This window comes from Lampetra fluviatilis, chromosome 21 (assembly GCF_964198595.1).
Source record: "Lampetra fluviatilis chromosome 21, kcLamFluv1.1, whole genome shotgun sequence".
NCBI classification, from domain to species: domain Eukaryota; kingdom Metazoa; phylum Chordata; class Hyperoartia; order Petromyzontiformes; family Petromyzontidae; genus Lampetra; species Lampetra fluviatilis.
This window is the reverse complement of record NC_136295.1, coordinates 12,726,289-12,748,230: the sequence shown is the minus strand read 5'-3', so window position 1 is coordinate 12,748,230 and position 21,942 is coordinate 12,726,289. Positions and strand designations below refer to the sequence as shown.

General features: G+C 54.6%; 1 protein-coding gene across 2 annotated transcripts in view; it reads right to left on the bottom strand.

Moving 5' to 3' along the window:
* Nucleotides 1-21,942, bottom strand: part of LOC144938254 (electroneutral sodium bicarbonate exchanger 1-like) — a 92,533-nt gene that overhangs the window by 38,781 nt on the left and 31,810 nt on the right. For both annotated transcript variants that reach the window (XM_078866108.1, XM_078866109.1), the window contains exons 2-3: nucleotides 14,888-14,969; nucleotides 8,669-8,833 (exon numbers count right to left, since the gene is read on the bottom strand). In XM_078866108.1, coding sequence (XP_078722234.1) covers nucleotides 8,669-8,833; nucleotides 14,888-14,969 — 247 coding nt within the window. The remainder of the gene's footprint in view (nucleotides 1-8,668; nucleotides 8,834-14,887; nucleotides 14,970-21,942) is intronic.

The following is a 21,942-nucleotide window of genomic DNA, read 5'->3' as shown; positions in this document are numbered from 1 at the left end:
CCACTACAACCACCACAACCACCACCACTCACCAACCACTACAACCACCACAACCACCACCACTCACCAACCACTACAACCACCACCACTCACCAACCACTACAACCACCACAACCACCACCACTCACCAACCACTACAACCACCACAACCACCACCACTCACCAACCACTACAACCACCACAACCACCACCACTCACCAACCACTACAACCACCACCACTCACCAACCACTACAACCACCACAACCACCACCACTCACCAACCACTACAACCACCACAACCACCACCACTCACCAACCACTACAACCACCACAACCACCACCACTCACCAACCACTACAACCACTACAGCCACCACCACTCACCAACCACTACAACCACCACCACTCACCAACCACTACAACCACCACAACCACCACCACTCACCAACCACTACAACCACCACCACTCACCAACCACTACAACCACCACCACTCACCAACCACTACAACCACCACCACTCACCAACCACTACAACCACCACCACTCCCTAACCACTACAACCACCACCACTCACCAACCACTACAACCACCACAACCACCACCACTCACCAACCACTACAACCACCACAACCACCACCACTCACCAACCACTACAACCACCACAACCACCACCACTCACCAACCACTACAACCACCACAACCACCACCACTCACCAACCACTACAACCACCACCACTCACCAACCACTACAACCACCACCACCACCACCACTCACCAACCACTACAACCACCACCACTCACCAACCACTACAACCACCACCACTCACCAACCACCACAACCACCACCACTCACCAACCACTACAACCACCACCACTCACCAACCACTACAACCACCACAACCACCACCACTCACCAACCACTACAACCACCACCACTCACCAACCACTACAACCACTACAACCACCACCACTCACCAACCACCACAACCACCACCACTCACCAACCACTACAACCACCACCACTCACCAACCACTACAACCACCACAACCACCACCACTCACCAACCACTACAACCACCACCACTCACCAACCACTACAACCACCACCACTCACCAACCACTACAACCACCACCACTCCCTAACCACTACAACCACCACAACCACCACCACTCACCAACCACTACAACCACCACAACCACCACCACTCACCAACCACTACAACCACCACCACCACTCACCAACCACTACAACCACCACCACTCACCAACCACTACAACCACCACAACCACCACCACTCACCAACCACTACAACCACCACAACCACCACCACTCACCAACCACCACCACTCAACCACTACAACCACTACCACTCAACCACTACAACCACCACTACTCACCAACCACTACAACCACCACCAGTCACCAACCACTACAAGCACCACAACCACCACCACTCACCAACCACTACAACCACCACCACTCACCAACCACTACAACCACCACCACTCACCAACCACCACAACCACCACCACTCACCAACCACTACAACCACCACCACTCACCAACCACTACAACCACCACAACTACCACCACTCACCAACCACTACAACCACCACCACTCACCAACCACTACAACCACCACCACTCCCTAACCACTACAACCACCACCACTCACCAACCACTACAACCACCACCACCAATCACTAACCACTACAACCACCACCACTCACTAACCACTACAACCACCACCACTCGCTAACCACTACAACCACCACCACTCGCTAACCACTACAACCACCACCACCAATCACTAAGCACTACAACCACCACCACTCACCAACCACTACAACCACCACCACTCACCAACCACCACAACCACCACCACTCACCAACCACTACAACCACCACCACTCACCAACCACTACAACCACCACAACTACCACCACTCACCAACCACTACAACCACCACCACTCACCAACCACTACAACCACCACCACCAATCACTAACCACTACAACCACCACCACTCACCAACCACTACAACCACCACCACCAATCACTAACCACTACAACCACCACCACTCACTAACCACTACATCCACCACCACCAATCACTAACCACTACAACCACCACCACTCGCTAACCACTACAACCACCACCACCAATCACTAACCACTACAACCACCACCACTCACTAACCACTACAACCACCACCACCACTCGCTAACCACTACAACCACCACCAATCACTAACCACTACAACCACCACCACTCACTAACCACTACATCCACCACCAATCACTAACCACTACAACCACCACCACTCACTAACCACTACATCCACCACCAATCACTAACCACTACAACCACCACCACTCGCTAACCACTACAACCACCACCAATCACTAACCACTACAACCACCACCACTCACTAACCACTACAACCACCACCACTCGCTAACCACTACAACCACCACCACCAATCACTAACCACTACAACCACCACCACTCACTAACCACTACATCCACCACCAATCACTAACCACTACAACCACCACCACTCACTAACCACTTCAACCACCACCACCACCACCACTCACCAACCACTACAACCACCACCACTCACCAACCACTACAACCACTTCCAATCACCAACCACTACAACCACCACCACCACTCACTAACCACTACAACCACCTCCAATCACCAATCACTACAACCACCACCACCACTCACCAACCACTACAACCACCACCACCACTCACTAACTACTACAACCACCACCACTCACTAACTACTACAACCACCACCACTCACTAACCACTACAACCACCACCACCACTCACTAACCACTACAACCACCACTCACTAATTACTACAACCACCACCACTCACTAACCACTACAACCACCACCACCACCACCACTCACTAATTACTACAACCACCACCAATCACTAACCACGACAACCGCCACCAATCACCGCCACCACCTCTTCCCCTGTCCACCACCAGCCGCCAGCACCCCCACCACCAACCGCACTTCCGATTAGCACGGTTGGCTATACGTACGGTGCGAAAGAAGTTCAACAACAACAACCACCACCACCAACCGCCAGCCAACGCCGCCGCCACCGCAACTGCCCGTACGCACCGCGCCGAGGAGGAGGAGGTGCGACTCCGCCTGCGGGTGCGGGCTGTGGGGGGGGGGGGACGCGAAACGTCGTCTGTGCTCGCTCGTGTTCCCCGACTTACCGGCTCCTGTGGTTTCCATGGCTCAATGGCACAAATATAAAAAAAAGGTTCCCCCTAGCAACCAGCGCCGTGCCGCCCGCACGCGAATTAATTGTGAGCGCCACCTGCACGGCACGTGACAACAGGAAGGGGGGAAGAACCAATTAGTCGCCGCGTGCGTCTTCCGCTGAGCGCACCTGCCCGGAGGACTCGGGGCCTGATCATTGGTCGTGCGGATTTGTCCCTGGGATGTGTGGCGGCTCCGACTGAGATGTCTCGGCTCATCGCGCCTCTCTCGTTGAGCTTCGCTTGGGGATTGATTCGCCTTTGAATTGGTGGATTTGAATCGAAAGCGTGAAGATGCTCCGACTGCGTGGGGCGATGCTGGGAAGCCCTCGGGCGTGGCACTCACTCACCACCTCATTACGACTCACTCACACAGAAACACACACACACACAGAGATACTCACACAGAGACACTCACACAGAGACACTCACACAGAGACAAAGATAAAGATCCCCCGTATAGCCTTAACAGACTGTAGGGGCAAGTGCTGTTAGCGAGCACCTATGAAGGCCGGAACGGTACACGAGGGGGTGGGTGGCCAGCACCACGCCCGACCGCCTTTGTCTCCCCAGTGGCGATGTTTACACACCGCACCAGGTACTCATTTAAGGCTGAGTCGACCTAGGGGAGGCCCAGGACCGGTTCAGATAATCGTCACTGGTGTTAGCCGTGAGCGAGAATCGAACCCGGGTCGCCAGGTTCATAGCGCAGTGCGCTAACCGCTACACTACCGCTCCCCACACAGAGACACTCACACAGAGACACTCACACAGAGACTCACAGAGACTCACACACACACACAGAGACACACACACAGAGACACTCGCACGGAGACACACACACAGAGACACTCACACAGAGACACTCACACGCAGAGACACTCACACACACAGAGACACTCACACAGAGACACTCACACACACAGAGACACACAGAGACACTCTCACACACAGAGACACACACACAGAGACACTCTCACACACAGAGACACACACACAGAGACACTCACTCACACAGAGACACACACACAGAGACACTCACACAGAGACACTCACACAGAGACACTCACACAGAGACACTCACACAGAGACACTCTCACACACAGAGACACACACACAGAGACACTCACTCACACAGAGACACACACACAGAGACACTCACACAGAGACACTCACACACACAGAGACACTCACACACACAGAGACACTCTCACACACAGAGACACACACACAGAGACACTCACTCACACAGAGACACACACACAGAGACACTCACACAGAGACACTCATACAGAGACACTCACACAGAGACACTCACTCACACAGAGACACTCACACACACACAGACACACACACACAGACACTCACACACATAGACACTCACACACACAGAGACACTCACACAGAGACACTCACACACACAGAGACACTCACACAGAGACACTCTCACACACAGAGACACACACACAGAGACACTCTCACACACCGAGACACACACACAGAGACACTCACTCACACAGAGACACACACACAGAGACACTCACACAGAGACACTCACACAGAGACACTCACACACACAGAGACACTCTCACACACAGAGACACACACAGAGACACTCACTCACACAGAGACACACACACAGAGACACTCACACAGAGACACACACACACAGAGACACTCACACACACAGAGACACTCTCACACACAGAGACACACACACAGAGACACTCACTCACACAGAGACACTCATACAGAGACACTCACACACACACAGACACACACACACAGACACTCACACACAGAGACACTCACACACAGACACTCACACACAGACACTCTCACACAGAGACACTCACACTCACACAGAGACACTCACACAGAGACACTCACACAGAGACACTCACACAGAGACACTCACACACAGAGACACTCACACAAAGACACTCACACACACAGAGACACTCTCACACACAGAGACACTCTCACACACAGAGACACACACACAGAGACACTCACACAGACACTCTCACACAGAGACACTCACACAGAGACACTCACACACACAGAGACACACACACACACAGAGACACACACACACACAGAGACACTCTCACACACAGAGACACACACACAGAGACACTCACACAGAGACACTCACACAGACACTCTCACACAGAGACACTCACACAGAGACACTCACACACAGAGACACTCTCACACACAGAGACACTCTCACACACAGAGACACTCACACAGAGACACTCACACAGAGACACTCACACAGAGACACTCACTCACACAGAGACACTCACACAGAGACACTCACACACAGAGACACTCACTCACACAGAGACACTCTCACACAGAGACACACACACAGAGACACTCACACAGAGACACTCACTCACACAGAGACACTCACACACACACAGACACTCACACACACACAGACACTCACACACAGAGACACTCACAGACAGACACTCACACACAGACACTCACACACAGACACTCTCACACAGAGACACTCACACAGAGAGACACACACTCACACAGAGATACTCACACAGAGACACTCACGCACAGACACACTCACACACAGAGACACTCACGCACAGACACTCGCACACACAGAGACGCGCACACACAGAGACACTCACACACAGATACACACACACAGAGACACTCACACAGAGACACTCACACAGAGACAGACACACAGAGACACTCACACACAGAGACACACAGAGATACACAGACACACACACAGAGACACTCACTCACCATCTCATTACTACTCACACACCCCCACTCCTACTCGCTCACCACGTCTATCACACTCACTCACACAGAGCCACTCACTCATCCACACACTCACCGTCTCCCTGCTCATCACTCTTCCCCCTCATCTGCCTTCCCCATCATCTCCCCCCCTCCTCATCACCTCCTCACCCCCTCCTCCAGACTCTCCTCCACTTCCCCCGCCCCGCTCCTCATCACCCGATTCCCCCCCCTCCTACCCCTCCTACCCTCTGTACCCCCCCTCCTACCCCTCCTACCCTCTGTACCCCACCTCCGACCCCTCCCCCTCCGACCCCCCCTCCTACCCTCTGTACCCCCCTCCTACTCCTCTCCCCCTCCTACTCCTCTCCCCCTCCTACCCCTCCCCCTCCTCCTACCCCCCGCTCCTACCCTCTGTATCCCCCCTCCGACCCCTCCCACCCTCCTACCCCTTCCCCCTCCCCCCTCTGTCCCCCTCCTCCGCCCACCCCCTCCTCATCCTCCACCCCTGCGACTGATGATGTCTCCGACCGGGAATCGAACTTAAGTTGACGGTTCCATCGCCGAGTAAACAAACCACTGCATCACTGCTCCCCATGAACACAACAACAACAACAGCAGCAGCAGCCACTCAAAACTAAACAGCATCGAACCCCCCCCCCCCCATGGCACTTGTGGCAGGCTAGGTGCACTTCGAGGCCCGCTGGCAGGAGGTCACAGGCCAGAGCGATGATGTTGTTCTTGGTGACCGTGAGATGCATCCGGCGAAATCTCGACGGTGTCAGCACGCTGTGATTTCGTTAAAATGACAAAGATCCCCCGTGTAGCCTTCAACGGGCTATTTGGGGTAAGTGCTGTTAGCCAGCACCTATGAAAGCCGACACGGCACACGAGGGGGTAGGTGGCCGGTACCACGCCCGGCCGCCTTTGTATCCCCAGTGGCGATGTTTGCACATCACACCAGATACTTCTTTGAGGCTGAGTCGACCTAGTGGAGGCCCAGGACCGGTTCCGATAATCGTCCCCGGTTTTGGCCGTGAGTGCGAATCGAACTCGGGTCGCCGGGTTCGGAGCGCAGCGTAGCGCTAACCACTGCACCACCGCTCCCCACTCAAGATCTCTCTCTCTCGCTCTCACGCACTCGCAGATTCACATCCCCTCCGAGCCGCCCCAACAGCGACAGCCACAGCAGGGGGCGACAATGGCACGAGCGTGGAGGGGCAGTGACGGGAGAACGGCCTCAGAGTGACTGCTGCACAGGCCACGATGCGTGTTGTGTTGCACAGATCTCTGATGTGTGTTGTGTTCCACAGATCTGTGTGTTGTGTTCCACAGATCTCTTGGGTGTGTTGTGTTTCACAGATCTACGGAGGGTTTTCGGGTCCTGCCGCGTACCGTTCGGCACGACGTCGGACTTGTTGTTGTTGTTGTCGTTGTTGTTGTTGCCGCACGTGCTGGCGGCTTCGTCGGGAAATGATTCAGCTCCCGACACGTGGCCGTGACGTGGTGGCTACATCCCACGTGGCCGCCTGCAATTCGGCACTGTGGAGGCAGCGGCATTGAGGGTTGCTGCTGGATCACCACTCGCTTCCTGCCAAACTCCCCCCTGTGGGCGTCAAGCGAGAGGCCGTCCCTCTGGTTCTCCTGGCGAACGCGGTAAAGCAACTCATGTGGATTCCACCTCTCCCATCTGTAACGGGGATAAGGCGTTGCCCCCTTGAACGAGGCGTGGGGTTTTTTTCTTCCAGGTGCTCCAGTTTCCTCCCACGTGCAGTGTAAACTCGTCGTTAATTGGCTGAACACATCTTAAACTAAATAAATAAAATGCAGCAGCAGCAGGAACCTCCTGAAAGAGTCACACGACTCAGCGTGGCTCTCCTAGAATGTTTTATATCATTTTTTTATGATTGCGAGTCGTGACCCATCCATCATATATATCCATGGTCACACCGGCACCCCAACCCTCGCACACCCTCGCTCCTCGAAGACAAAGATCCCCCGTGTAGCCTTAACAGGCTGTTGGGGCAAGTGCTGCTAGCGAGCACCTATGAAGGCTGGAAGGGCACACGAAGGAGTGGGTGGCCAACACCACGCCCAGCTACCTTTGTCTCCCTTTTAGCGGTGTTTACACATCGCACCGGGTACTCATTTGAGGCCGAGTCCACTTAGGGGAGGCCCTGGACCGGTTCAGATAATCGTCACCGATGTTTGCCGTGAGCGGGAATCGAACTCGGGTGATCGCGCTCGTAGCGCAGAGTACTAACCACGACACTACCGCTCCCCCACCCACCACCCTCCCCACACCCACACCCCCCCACACTCCCCCCACCCACACCCCCACACACCCCCCCACACTCCCCCCACCCACACACACCCCCACCCACCCTCCCCACACCCTCCGCCACCCCCCCCCACACCCCCCCCACCACCCACCCCCCCACACCTCTCCACACCCTCCCCATACACCCTCCCCACACACCCCCCCACACCACCACACACCCTCCCCCCGCACACCCCCACACCCTCCCCATACACCCTCCCCACACACTCCCCCACACACCCCCACACCCCCACACACCCCCCCCCACCCCAGCTCCACCGCTCACCCTCGCGGCCCACGAAGCTCTGCGCCTCCTCCTCCTCGTCCCCCTCGGCGGCCGCGTCCTTCCCCTTCTCGCGGCGCCGGTGGTGGCGGTGGCCGCGCCGGTGGTGACGCCGGTGGCTGCGGTGGCCCAGCGGCACGTGGACGCCCACGTAGATGGCGCGGTGGGCTGCACAGCACAACAACAACAAACAACAAAAACAAACAACAACAACAAAGGTCCCCCGTGTAGCCGTTGGGGGGGAAGTGCTGTGCGCGAATTGACCGATTTTAAGGCCGGCACGGCGCACACACTCATTCACTTGCCGATCGCACATGCACCGCAATGCCTTCTGACATTTACGTGAAATTCGCGTGCAAAAAATACATATATTTTTAGTTTTTAAATAAATATCCATCGACATATGTTGAACTTCTTTCGCACCGTACGTAGCCAACCGTGCTAATCGGAGGTGCGGGGGAAAGACAACAAACTAAACACAAAAGGCAGCACTTAAAGAAATTAGTTTTCAATTTAAACAAGCAGCTTGCATGTCCTTTGCACGTGACCATCCTTCCAGCATTTCCTCCCTCCCATCAGCCAGCCAGCAAAACTTTTTTCTGCCATTGCAGTATGATGCATTCCTTTTTTATCTTCTAAATATCCCCTACCCCAAGTTTTGTCCGAATCGTGCGATGTGCGCCGTGCCCCTGAGATGAAATATCCGATTAGATCTCTCGCAGTGCCACCGATCGTGTGAGAGAACGGTCCACGGAAGCGGATATGCCAGAGCTACTTCTCAGATCTCTTTTTCAATTCACCTCTGGTCCACACACGGCAGACGGCAGCATCTTCCCACCCGCTCCGGCATATGAGAGTATTGCTGGTCGCTTGACATCAAACCAACATTTGTAATTTCTATAAGGGGCTGTCCATAAATGACGTCACGCAATTTTGGACGATTTTTGACCCCCCCCCCCTCGTCACACGGCGTCACAAAAAGTCAGACCCCCCCTCAAATATGACGTCACGAAGCTCTGCCCCCCCCAAAACCATATTTCCATTTAGAAAATAAAACATGCTTCAAATCGCTTTAAACTATTGTCATTGTTGTGCGTATTTAATGTGGCGCTGCACTCTGATGTTGTAGGAGTGTTGTTATAACAATTAGTGTTGTTATAACAATTCCATATTTATTTAAAGTTGCGCATGTTTATGTGACGTCACATTTCTCCCACGTGACGTCATTTATGGACGGCCCTTAACTGAAGTTAATCCAAATTAAGTGCAGAACTTAATTTAATGGTTGAACTTGTGCAGCCGACTGGAACCAGGCTGAAGCCATTAGCTGCACTCGAGAAACCCCGGTTTAATGACAGGCAGTGGCTGAAACCCGGGATTCGAACTCAGGGCCTCAGCGTTGCTGGCTCAGCGTGGAGCTGACGGAAAACCCGAACCCCGCCATGTGGAGCTCCCCACGCTCCAGCCCAGCAGAGGGAGCACGCGCACCGCGCTCACTGCAAACACAAAGACCCCCCCCTCCCCCGCGTAGCCTTGACAGACCGTTACGAAAAGTGCTGTAAGCAAGTGCTGTTAAGCGAGCACCTATGAAGGCCGGCACGGTTACACGAGGGGGTGGGTGGCCAGCACCACACCCGACCGCCTTCGTCTCCCCAGTGGCGACGTTTTTACACGCAGCACTTAGGTACTCATTTGAGGCTGAGTCGACTTAGACGGCGTTCGTCCTCGCACCCACCCACCCATCGCCCCCCCACCCACCCACCCATCGTCCCCCCACCCACCCATCGCCCACCCACCCACCGCCCCCCCCATTGTCCACCCACCCATTGCCCACCCACCCATTGCCCACCCACCCATTGCCCACCCACCCATTGCCCACCCACCCATTGCCCACCCACCCATCGACCCCCCCACCCACCCACCCATCGACCCCCCACCCACCCATCGCCCCCCCACCCACCCACCCATTGCCCACCCACCCATCGCCCCCACCCACCCACCCATCGCCCCCCCCACCCACCCATCGCCCAGCCGCCACTCTCCCTGGCGGGCAGCAGACGGGACCTCAGCACCCCTGGGTTGCATTGCGATTAACAACATGGACAGAGTCAATGAGCGTTGAGGCATTGGTGCTCAACTCCGGTTTGCAGCCCTGCTGAGCCAGTGGTGGAAATTTGACATTCCTATGGCGGGGGGTGAGCCTGCTGGACATCTGTCAAAAAGAGATGTATAACTCGTCGGATTCCTCCAGTTATAAATAAATATTGTGATTCTGACTATCTATAGCCCTGCAGCCACTGCTGATATCCCCATTGAGTGGCAGTCGAATTGAAGTTGTATCGACCCTGGAAGAATGATGGGCTGAGTCACCCCCCCCCCCCGCACCGCCGCATCGAGTGGCGGCGCTAACCGTCCCCGGCAAGTCAAGCCCTCGTGGTGTGGTGGTGGTGGGGGGGTTGGCCGTGTGTGCGTTGCTGCCACACGACGGCACAGAATCATTTCTCTCTCTTTGTAGTTGTGGGGCCAGGGGCGGTTGGGGCGGGGGTGGGGGTGGATTGGGGGGTAGCGGGGGGGGGGGTATAAAAGGCAACCAAATTAACAGTGGCCGTGTGAGAGGTGGTGACATTCAGCCGAGTCACTGCGGGGTGGGTGGGGGTGAGGGCACGAGTCGCTTTCGCCGGGTAACCAAATGTCGGGCCCCGGGCTCGGGGGAGTGGCCCGGTGCCCAAGGGCGCTCGGTATTTGCGGGGCATCAACCCGCGGCGCGGGGTCGCTCGAAAGGTCAACGGGGCCGGCGCCTCTGTGTGTGCGGCCGTTCCGAGCACCGGCGAAACGACGATTGAAAAATAATGCACCCATTCTGAATGACGACGACGACAACAACAAACAACAACAATAACAAACAGAATAAATAATGAGAGAAAGAGAGCAGGCGATCAGGTGGTTGTTTCCTGTCTCGTTCTGCAATGCTGTTCTGATTGTGCTATTGCCAATCCAGGTCACGCTTGCCAATGAGACTCTATCCTGGTCTCTCGCAAGTTCTCACCGGGGTTTCAAACAAAAAAATCAACTTACAACTCGAGCATGAGACGAAGAATCCATTTGGAAGTCTCACGGAGCAGTGCAACCCTCGGTGTCAGAGGTGTCCTTGCGAGTGCCCTCTGGCGCTCGCAAGAGAGGGAGGGGGGAGGGAGGGCAGCGCATCGCTACGTCTTGAGCGGAGTCACGTCCCTTTAATCGCAATCACTCCGGCATGCGACTTTTCATGCCCAGAGCTGGAATGTCGCCAAATTAAACGCAGAACCAAATGTAACGCGATGCTTTTGTTTGCGGTGTAGTCATTGGTGACCAGGCTGGAGACCACTAACTCACTACTGCTGAGAACCCCACCCCCCCCCCCTCGAGTTAAACCACAAGAGGCTGGCCACCTGGGTTCAGACGCAACATTCGCAGCAGCAGCAGCGCCGCTTCTGCGCTCCGATCCTCTGAGCCACCCGGCCTCCTTCGGGCCACGCAGGATGAGAACATGTTCGACCATTTTCTGGCAATAAATCGGGAGGCGTTAAGATGTCCAAACCCCAAATAGAAACCTTTTGCAAGGCATCACACGTCTGCATTAACCGCACGCAGTACCCGTGGCAAAACATTGCGAACAAACGCGCTCTGATATTAATGTGTGCATTGTCTTGGAAACTGATTGGCCAAAGGTCGCATAGACACACAGAGTCAGTTGGGATGCAATGAGCGGCGGAAGACCTCGGACCGAGCCTAGTAAGTCAATCTGTCCAAGAATGATCGTCACAAATCAAACATCACGACGAGAGAGAGGGAGGGAGAGGGAGGAAGGGCGGTCGAACCAAGACTCGGAACGATCGGGAGTCGGTTTAAAGTGCAAACGGCACAATGGGCAACGTCAATCGGCGTTCTCACTTCCCATGAAATGACCATAATCAGATTTGACTGTCGCTGCGGGACAGGGTGCTTTATCATTGGCTTTGTTCGACAAATCTCACTTTTCGCAATCATGAGAATTAACACCAGCGAACTATTTAATAATGTTTAATGAAAAAAAATCTGGGAAAAAATGTAGCTTTACTCGACATCAGCATGATTGTCACATTTGTACGATAATCGTGAATTCAGCGGCTTATGAGCTTGCGTACTTAAATCGCCGGACAAAATGAGAATAAGAAGGTTTATTATTTATGAACGTTGATGCAAAATTGATTCATATTCAACGTGAAATTGTTTCTCTCTCGCGAGCGCGCCGTGGCCTAATCTCCTTTTAATTATGTAAATTCCACAAGCGACCTTTCGTGACCTTATTTACCTGAACCCATTCCCTAATCACGCGCGAGCCGAGTCTCTGGATGACCCCAAGTGACCCCAATCTAGGAACTGCCGAGCTGTCTCCGGCGGGTTCCAGGTAGGGTAAAGGCGCAGCCCTGCAATAGCCCGCTCGTGTCACTGCCGGCAGGAAAGTGGCCCGTGAATGGGGTTTTATCCAGTTTCTTACCACGTGTGCAAAGAAAACACTCCTTAGCGTTTGAGGACATGAGCACAGCCAACGCATTCGTCAACAACATTGTGGCCTTAAAGTAAAAAATATTTAATAGGTGACGTTTCTGGCAATGCACCTTCTTCATAGCTATGCACTGTATGGCAAGACTCCTATCGTAGTCCTGCTTATGAACGCGCAACTCTTATACATTGTCACGAGCGCGCAGTTTTCGTACATTGGAAGCTTGATTAAACAGTTCTGTAGCACACAAGACGACTAGAGTGTGTAACTCTTTCTTATCCGTTATGCTTATCTTGTGTTTATTAATAATCTCTCTGCGGTGATGTCTTTGCCACATTCACACTCGACACATCAGCTGGAGCGCCTCACATCTGCCTGTCACTCCGTTGCCAGTGATGGATTCGTGAACATTTTTTATTTCCGTAAAAAATGACAAATTCGGCAACACCGCACGAACCATCCCCTTAATGTTTTATTCAACTCTAATTATGCATCACCACTTTAATTCCCGATTGTGCTGTCGGCATTCCATTCTGAACTTTCGCAGAGAATGATTAACTCTTCTTGTTGGAGGGTGGCCCACAGAATCGGACATCACAGAACTACCGCTGAGATATATTCGAGTGGCGGTGCGGCAATTGCAGCAATGGGGTGCCCTCTGTGTACAGCCAGCGGTAGAAATGGTAACACCGTAGTGAGCCGATAGATGGGGTAAAGCGTGGGTACTCCGACCGCTTCCAAGACGCACAGCCCAGCGTGGAAGAGCAGGCCAAATACCCTCTGGAGAGGGGCTCTCCACGGCGACCTCGGGCTGAGACCTTTCCCGTTGGCAGTGACGCGAGCGAGCAATTGCAGGGCTGCGCCTTCACCCATTGTCTTGAACGCCTGTCAATTGCGCCGTTTGAGATTGTTACGTTCGTTCGAACGGCACCTTGTGACGATAACACGAGCGCACTGGACGGCGCGCTATGCAAGTTGCCTTTAGCAGCAGCAGCGGCGGCAGCGGCAGCAGCGGCAGCAGCGGCAGCAGCGGCAGCAGCGGCGTGTAGGGAAGCCGCTTAGCCGACACAGGAGGAGCGGTAAAGGCATCGCCTGTCAGAGCACAGAGCACAGTCACTCATCAAACACTCGCGTTACACTCGCGCGTAATGCACAGCGCCTCTCAATTCTCCTAACAGCTCAGCCAACGTCGCGTCTGGGAGGAGGGGGGGGGGTATCAGGGGGAGGGGTCTGGAGGGAGCTGAGCTTCCTCAGCCCCCTCCCTCCCCTACCTGGATCATTATAATCAATTCAGCAGATTGGAGGGGGCTGGATCACATGTAAACATTGGTAGGATGGAGCGATGGGACGTGCCGCCAGGACGATTTTGAGAAGCGATTCGTACGCGTTTGGGATGAAACCATTGCGGTGTGAGTGGGTGTGTGGGTGTGTGGGGGGGAATGGGTTCAGCTTTCACGTCTCGCTCCCCGTCAGTGCGTGACCCCCCGCCCCCCCCCCCGCCCACAACCCCGCCCGCCCGCCCGCCCGGGGAAGCGAATGGACCAACCGAGTCCGGTCTCAAACGCACCGCACGCAAAGTGAGTGCGTAGTGAGTGAGTGAGTGCGTGAGTGAGTGAGTGCGTGAGTGAGTGAGTGCGTAGTGCGTGAGTGAGTGAGTGAGTGCGTAGTGAGTGAGTGAGTGGACGCGGCGACGTGCTCACCTTCGAGCTCCTCCTTCTCAAAGTTGGTGGTGAGGACGGAGCGAGTGCCGCCCCTGTCGACCACCGCCTCCTCCTCCGGCCTCTGAGACACACGCGGACACACAAAGAAGACAAAGATCCACATCCCCCCCCGCACTGACGGGCAAAGTGCCGTGAGCGAGAAGCTTCGAAGTCCGGGGCGCGGTGTGGCCAAACACGGCGCCCGGCCGCCTTTGTCTCCCCCGTGCTGTTGTCGATCTCACCGAGTCGAAACAGCGGGTTATATATTCGTAATCGATGTTGGCCGTGAACTGGAATCGAATTCGGGTCGCCGGGTGCAGAGCGCAGCGCGCTAACCACGTGGCTGCTGGCTCCCCGCAACACACGAGCACACAGACACTCCACTGCGGGGCGCCACGGCAGTGATGTTAACTTCCTCGCCTGGTCTACAGGAGGTCGTGGGCTCGATCCCGACCCTGACGCCTGCTGCTGCTGCTGTGTATTCGGAGTTTGCGTGTCGCTCTCCCCGTGGTCGCGTGGATTTTTCTCCGGTTCCTCCCGTTGTCCCCTCCACATTTAGAATCGACATCATGCGTTTAATTTATTTGGTTTGCTGTACATTTCCACGCGATGAGCCACTTCGTTGAGCTTATCATTCGTGGCCAGATCACTTCTGATAAAAGAGATACATCGCTCAGTGGGCCTTACGTGGTCAAGTAATATTAGTCGTAGTTTTCAGCCTTCCGAACTGCAGGGGACACGCGATCTGAACAAGGCGGTAACGAGTGTATCGCCCCAAACTCCTCGACCCTACCTCGCCCGATGCTGACGCTTACAAATGGAACTCGGCTACTCGGTCAAGGCTACAGCCGAGCCAGTGGAGGGGGGCCACGTCCGGGCCACGCCGCAGCCCCTCGACGCTGTCGCATGGAGGAGGAGGGGGGTGTCTCTTGAGAGCCGGGCGGCGTGAATGTCACCGTCTCCGTGGCGCGTGCAGCCCCGGAGGAGCGAATGTTGCTCGCTGCTGCTGCTGCTTGGAGGGACCGCTTCTCGCGACGGAGTGCGGGAACATGATGTTCCGAGTCGGCGCGGATTAGCGTTCGGAGCGGTGGGCAGGGGGGGGGTCCATGTCTCCACGGGCCGCTCTCCTCCCCTCCTTCCACACCAATTAATTAATTCATTAATTCTGTCCCTCTTTCGAACCAGAGGTGCGAACCAGAGTTTCATTCCAGCCGGGCCAGTCAGTACGCGTCCACTGTGAGCTGCGCGTATCTCGCGGGGGTCGAACGGGACACCTCCCAAGGCTCTCTGTGCAATGGGGCAGTCAAGATTCAGCTCTGCAATTCAACAATAATCGACGCTCTTTTAAAATGAACACATTTAAGTGAATGTAGCGGCTTCTAGTGACAGCACTGAACCCATTACAGACAACCAGGGTTTCATTTCAGCTGGGTCTTGTGCAGAATCTATTCCAACACTCATCACATCCATCATATCTCTCCCACTGCGTGTGGCGGTGTGGCTGCCAGAAGCCACGTGCCACCTCTTAAAGTCGACCGAAGACCAGGGGGACAAAAAGGCCGCACTCGGCACACCACGTTGCACGTTTGTTGAACTTCTTTCACACCGTACGTAGCCAAGCGTTACGTGCCACCGAGCCAGCGTCAGTCCAGACGTAGCAGCGACGCGGAGATAAATAAAAAAAACAAAAAAATATTCAGCGAGAAATCAAAGCGCTGCTGCTGCTGCTGACGGCGCAACTTGAGAAGACATTTCACTGTAAGGCTCTTCTCATTGACAAGGAGAGTGTCCCCTGGATCTGCTATCTATTTATCTGACCTGTTGTTGTTGTTTTTATTGCCATCGGACAATCCTAAACATCTACGTCTGATTGTCAATCCACAGATTCCACGCACAATTTGGATCAATAGCGCTGAATGTATCAACAGCACTGAATTTATCAACAGCACTGAGTGAACCACCTCGTTTCGTCTCCTGGCATCTCCATTCTGCCATCTCTGTCCTCATTTCAACTGACTCTATTATTGAAGTCAGTACATTTTAAGTGTGAAAGTCATTTTACAACGTAATTGCTATTATCATCCAGTGATTGTTGTTGTTGTAAATCTGTAATTGTGGAATGCTTTGATGTTGTCTGCCGGCCCGAGTTGCCCTTGAACAAGAGATTATTAGCACCACGGCCTCTAGCCGACGGGAAATGAAGTCCCGATTCTTATTCCGAGACTGATGTCAGTAACAGCGCCGCATCTCGCCGCACGGAGCCCCCCCCCCCACTCACCCACCGAGAGAGCGAGAGACGCGGAGAGAAGTGGTGATCATGAGGTGCTTCATATCGCGCGGTCCCATCACCTAGAGCCCCCACAACGAGTGGAGGACATTACCCAGCCCGGGCTGTTCCAGCGGGGACGCTCTGTGCACCGCTAATGCGGTTTCGCTCCGCCGACAGCGAGCGGCGTCCAAAGATGCTCGCGATAAATCAATGGGATTCGCTAACACTTCGTGGGTTGTCTGGAAGAAAAAAAAAACGTGAGATGAACCGGATTTTTTTTTGGTTGTGTTTCGATGAGTGATGTTCGTCGTTTTGCAATGCAACTCGGATTTAAGAGTAAATGATGCCATTCGGAATATAAAGGTCGTGGGTCTTGGATGAGTGGTTAGCGAGCACTGTGCTTTGAACCCCAGTGACCCGAGACAGACTGACAGAGACTACGATTGCTATGTAGGTCCGTAGCATCGTGTAAGGCTGTTCTACGTACGCCTACGTGGTCCTAGAAAAGTCTGAGACCTACGCGAGTTTGGCAGTGCCTTTTAAGTGTTTGGATTCTATGTAAGTCGATATGATTCGTTGTAAGTCAATATTTCACTATGCAAGTGTCTGGGTCCTATGCAAGTCTATGTGGTCCTACATAAGTCAACATTTTCCTAGGTAAGTTGATGGGTCCTACCTAAGTCTATGGGTTCTACGTAATTCTGTCAGTCCGATGTAAGTCTATGGATCGAATGTAAACCCTGTGGGTCCAGTGGGTATATAGATATTTTATTCCTTTTTAGGGATTTGACAAAGCAGCCGTAAGCCGCGCGGAATCCGCGTCAGCGAGCGGAGGGTGAGAGGCGACCAACCGCCGCCTTTGAGAAGATAAATCCCCACGTGACCTTCAACATGGAATGGGCGCGGTTCGTTACCACCGCCATCATCTCGCTGGGCCCCCCCCGTCACAGAGAATTAACAAGCGCCATGGCGAGCACGTGCCCCTCCCCCCCACACCCCCCACGCCCCCCACACCCCCCACCCACACCGCCCCCCCCCCACCCACACGCCCCCACCCACACGCCCCCCCCCACCCACACGCCCCCCCCCCACCCACACGCCCCCCCCCCCACCCACACGCCCCCCCCCCACCCACACGCCCCCCCCCCCCACCCACACGGCCCCGCCACCCACACGGCCCCGCCACCCACAAGCCCCCCCCTACCCACAAGCCCCCCCCTACCCACACGGCCCCCCCCCCCTACACGGCCCCCCCACCCACACGTCCCCCCCGAGGGTCGGGTATTTCTAACCGGCTGCACTAACAAGACGGTAAAGATTTATCGCTGATCTCTCGCAGCGCAAACAACCAACTCGTGTGTTGCGCTGACGCCCCCCCACCTCGCCCGCACGCACTCCCGTGGCGGTGTTGTTGATTCTCGACTCCGCCCGCGTGCACAGCAGGAGAGAGGAGCGCCGAGTGTCGAGACTCGTTCTTCAGGAGGGTTCTGCCGCGTCTTTGCAGTCGAGGGGGTGCGGTGGGGGGGGGGGCGGCGATATTGCCGCTGTGCGCGCGATCCCAGTCGAGTAATTTGCGGGTCATTTTGAAGTCTGCCAAATTTGAACATCTGTAAATAGTTTCTGGACATTTGTGAAGAAGAAAACGCTTTATAGCTCATCGGATTTCTCCAGTATAAATGCATATTCTGATTCTGGACCATGATGCCGGCAAACTATGGCCTGCTCTTATTGAATGACATCACTGGATCTTTAACGTCCACGGGGTTGGGATGTTTGGGCCAATGACAGTGACATTGTACTATTTTATTGCTATGGGATGAAACCGGAGAACCCGGAGGAAACCCATCCAGATCAGGAGGAGAGGGCGAGAGAACACACGCACGCACACACACACAGGCACACACGCACACACACACAGGCACACACACACACACACGCACAGGCACACACACACGCACACACACACACACAGGCACACACACACGCACACACGCACACACACACACACAGGCACACACACGCACACACACGCACACACACGCACACAGGCACACACACGCACACACACGCACACACACACACAGGCACACGCACACACACACACACAGGCACACACACGCACACACACGCACACACACACACAGGCACACACACACACACGCACACACTCCACGTGGAGAGGCGCCCGAGTCGGGAATCGAACCCAGGCCCTGGACGGATCCAAGAGCTCAGCTCGTGTCCAGGAGCTGAATGGCTCACGTGACCACCACGAGAGAGAGCGACGGCGTGTGGAGTGGTGTGGTGAGTGGTGTGGTGAGTGGTGTGTGGAGTGGTGTGTGGAGTGGTGTAGTGAGTGGTGTGTTGAGTGGCGTGTTGAGTTATGTGGTGAGTGGTGTGTTGAGTGGTGTGGTGAGATGTCGTGTTGAGTGGTGTGTGGAGTTGTGTGGTGAGTGGTGTGTTGAGTGGTGTAGTGAGTGGGGTGTGGAGTGATGTGTTGAGTGGTGTGGAGTGATGTGTTGAGTGGTGTGTGGAGTTGTGTGGTGAGTGGTGTGTTGAGTGGTGTAGTGAGATGTCGTGTGGAGTGGTGTGTTGAGTGGTGTAGTGAGTGGTGTGTGGAGTGGTGTAGTGAGTGGGGTGTGGAGTGATGTGTTGAGTGGAGTGTTGAGATGCCGTGTTGAGTGGTGTAGCGAGTGGTGTGTTGGGATGTCGTGTTGAGTGGTGTGTTGAGTGGTGTAGTGAGTGGTGTGTTGTGTGGTGTAGTGAGTGGTGTAGTGAGTGGTGTGTTGAGTGGTGTGTTGAGATGTCGTGTTAAATGGCGTAGTGATCATGGCCTGTGATGACGATGTTGTTGGCGATGATCGCTCGCCCGCTGTCGCTGTGCGTGTGACCGGATCGCAGTTAGCACGCAGCCGCGGCGGATTCTCCACGCAGCAGCAGCAGCAGCACGACTACCACCACAGTAATGGAGTAGATTATTGAATCAAATCGTGACCTTCCATTGTAAATTGCCAGAATCAACATTTCCCACTTCCCTCCCTTCCCACTCCAGAGATTTCCCGAGGGTGACGCCTCAAATAAACACGCGTGAAACTCGAACTCCTCTCCACTCCTCCAGCGAATGGGCATGGCTACCTGCACACAGGTGGGCACACAATGGGGTCTGGTGTACGGTGCTTTTTCTGCAATATTTTGCTGTCTTTTCTTGGATTTTCTGTTTGCACATAGTCACTTTAAGATGTTTTCTTGTTCATGTTTTTGTTTTTTTGTTTGTTGCGGTTGCACCCGATTCAAGAGCCGAATGGCTCACAGGGCTATACCTAATAAATGAAACTTGAAACTTGAAATAAATTCACAAGAGCCGTGAGCATGCGGTTGCATAAAAATTGGTGACGTTATCTCCCCCTTCCGTCTCGTTGAATAAAAGGTTCGGGCGCAGCCCTGCAATTTCTTGCGGACTTCCTCTGCCGGCGGAAGGGCCTCCACTAGAGGGAGCTCTAGGGAGCCCCTCTCCACGTGGCCCCCTCTTCCACGCGGTACCCACACTTTACCCCACCGTACGCGACCTGTAGCTTACCCTTTCATACTTCTGGGTGGACAGAGGCCGGGGTGATTGCCACGGCGGGAGTTCGACCCGGTGACCTCTGGATTAGCAAGTTCAGTGAGCCGGTGACCTTTGATGTTAAGATGTTAACTACCTCGCCTGGTTGGAAGGAGGTCGTGGGTTCGAGCCCGACCCTGACCCCTGTATATTTGGAGTTTGCGTGTCTCTCTCTCCCCGCGGTCGCGTAGATTCGTCTGCGAGTCCTCCGGTTATTTCTCCACATTTTATTTCTTTCCTCCACATTTTTGAATCAACGTCACGCGTTTGGAAAATTTGGCTGCAAAACATTTCCACGTAATAAGCCGCTTCGTTCAGCTATCATCTGTGGCCAAGTCGCTGTTGAAAAAGAGCTACATAGCTCAATGGGGCCTTACCTGGTAAGATAAAAATAGTTTCGTTTAGTTTAGAATCGCGAGCCGCTGCCAAACGCACGGACTCGAACCCACAAAATCAACGGCACGTGGGGCCGGGCACGAGCGTCGCCGACACGGCCATCGTGACCCCTCTCGGAGCTGTTCCACAACGACCAGCTGCAACACTCAATGGGCCTCACCTGGTAACATAAAACAAATTACACCAACTGTGGCAGCAGCATTTGTCTCATTCTACAGTTGCCATATTTCGTTGTTCGCATCGATAAGTAATTGGTGGGGGGGGGGGGCAGCAATGGCTCTGAAAGATGATGCTAAATAAATGCAATGTGTTCGTTTGGGGTGTAGCGTTACAGGCTACCGCAGGGCCCCCTGCTAAGTAAATATCGCCGATAGCGAGACGCGAAACGTCCCCGGGTGCTGCGGCCGCGAGCACCGTTGTACAGAGACCGCCGCTCCACGCGACTCCCACCGCAGCCTCCACCCCACGGCCGTCCAACCGACCCCACCATCGCACTGGTCTTCTCGCTCCACAGCGTCATGTTTCACAGAAGCAGAATATTGATTCGTGCTGGAGGAATCCGATGAGCTGTGAAGCTCCTTTACCAGGACACCTGCCATCTTACCGACCCCATTCTCTAGACGTCACCGCAGGGCTCGTGCCAGGCTAGGTGCACTTTGGAAGGCGTCGTTTTTGGAAGGATGTTACGGGGACGGACTCAGGTGTTATGGGATTACTGAGATGACCGGCAGATGCCCCACCACCACGACTTTCCTACAAGCCACATCTGCACACGATCTCTCTCCCCAGATC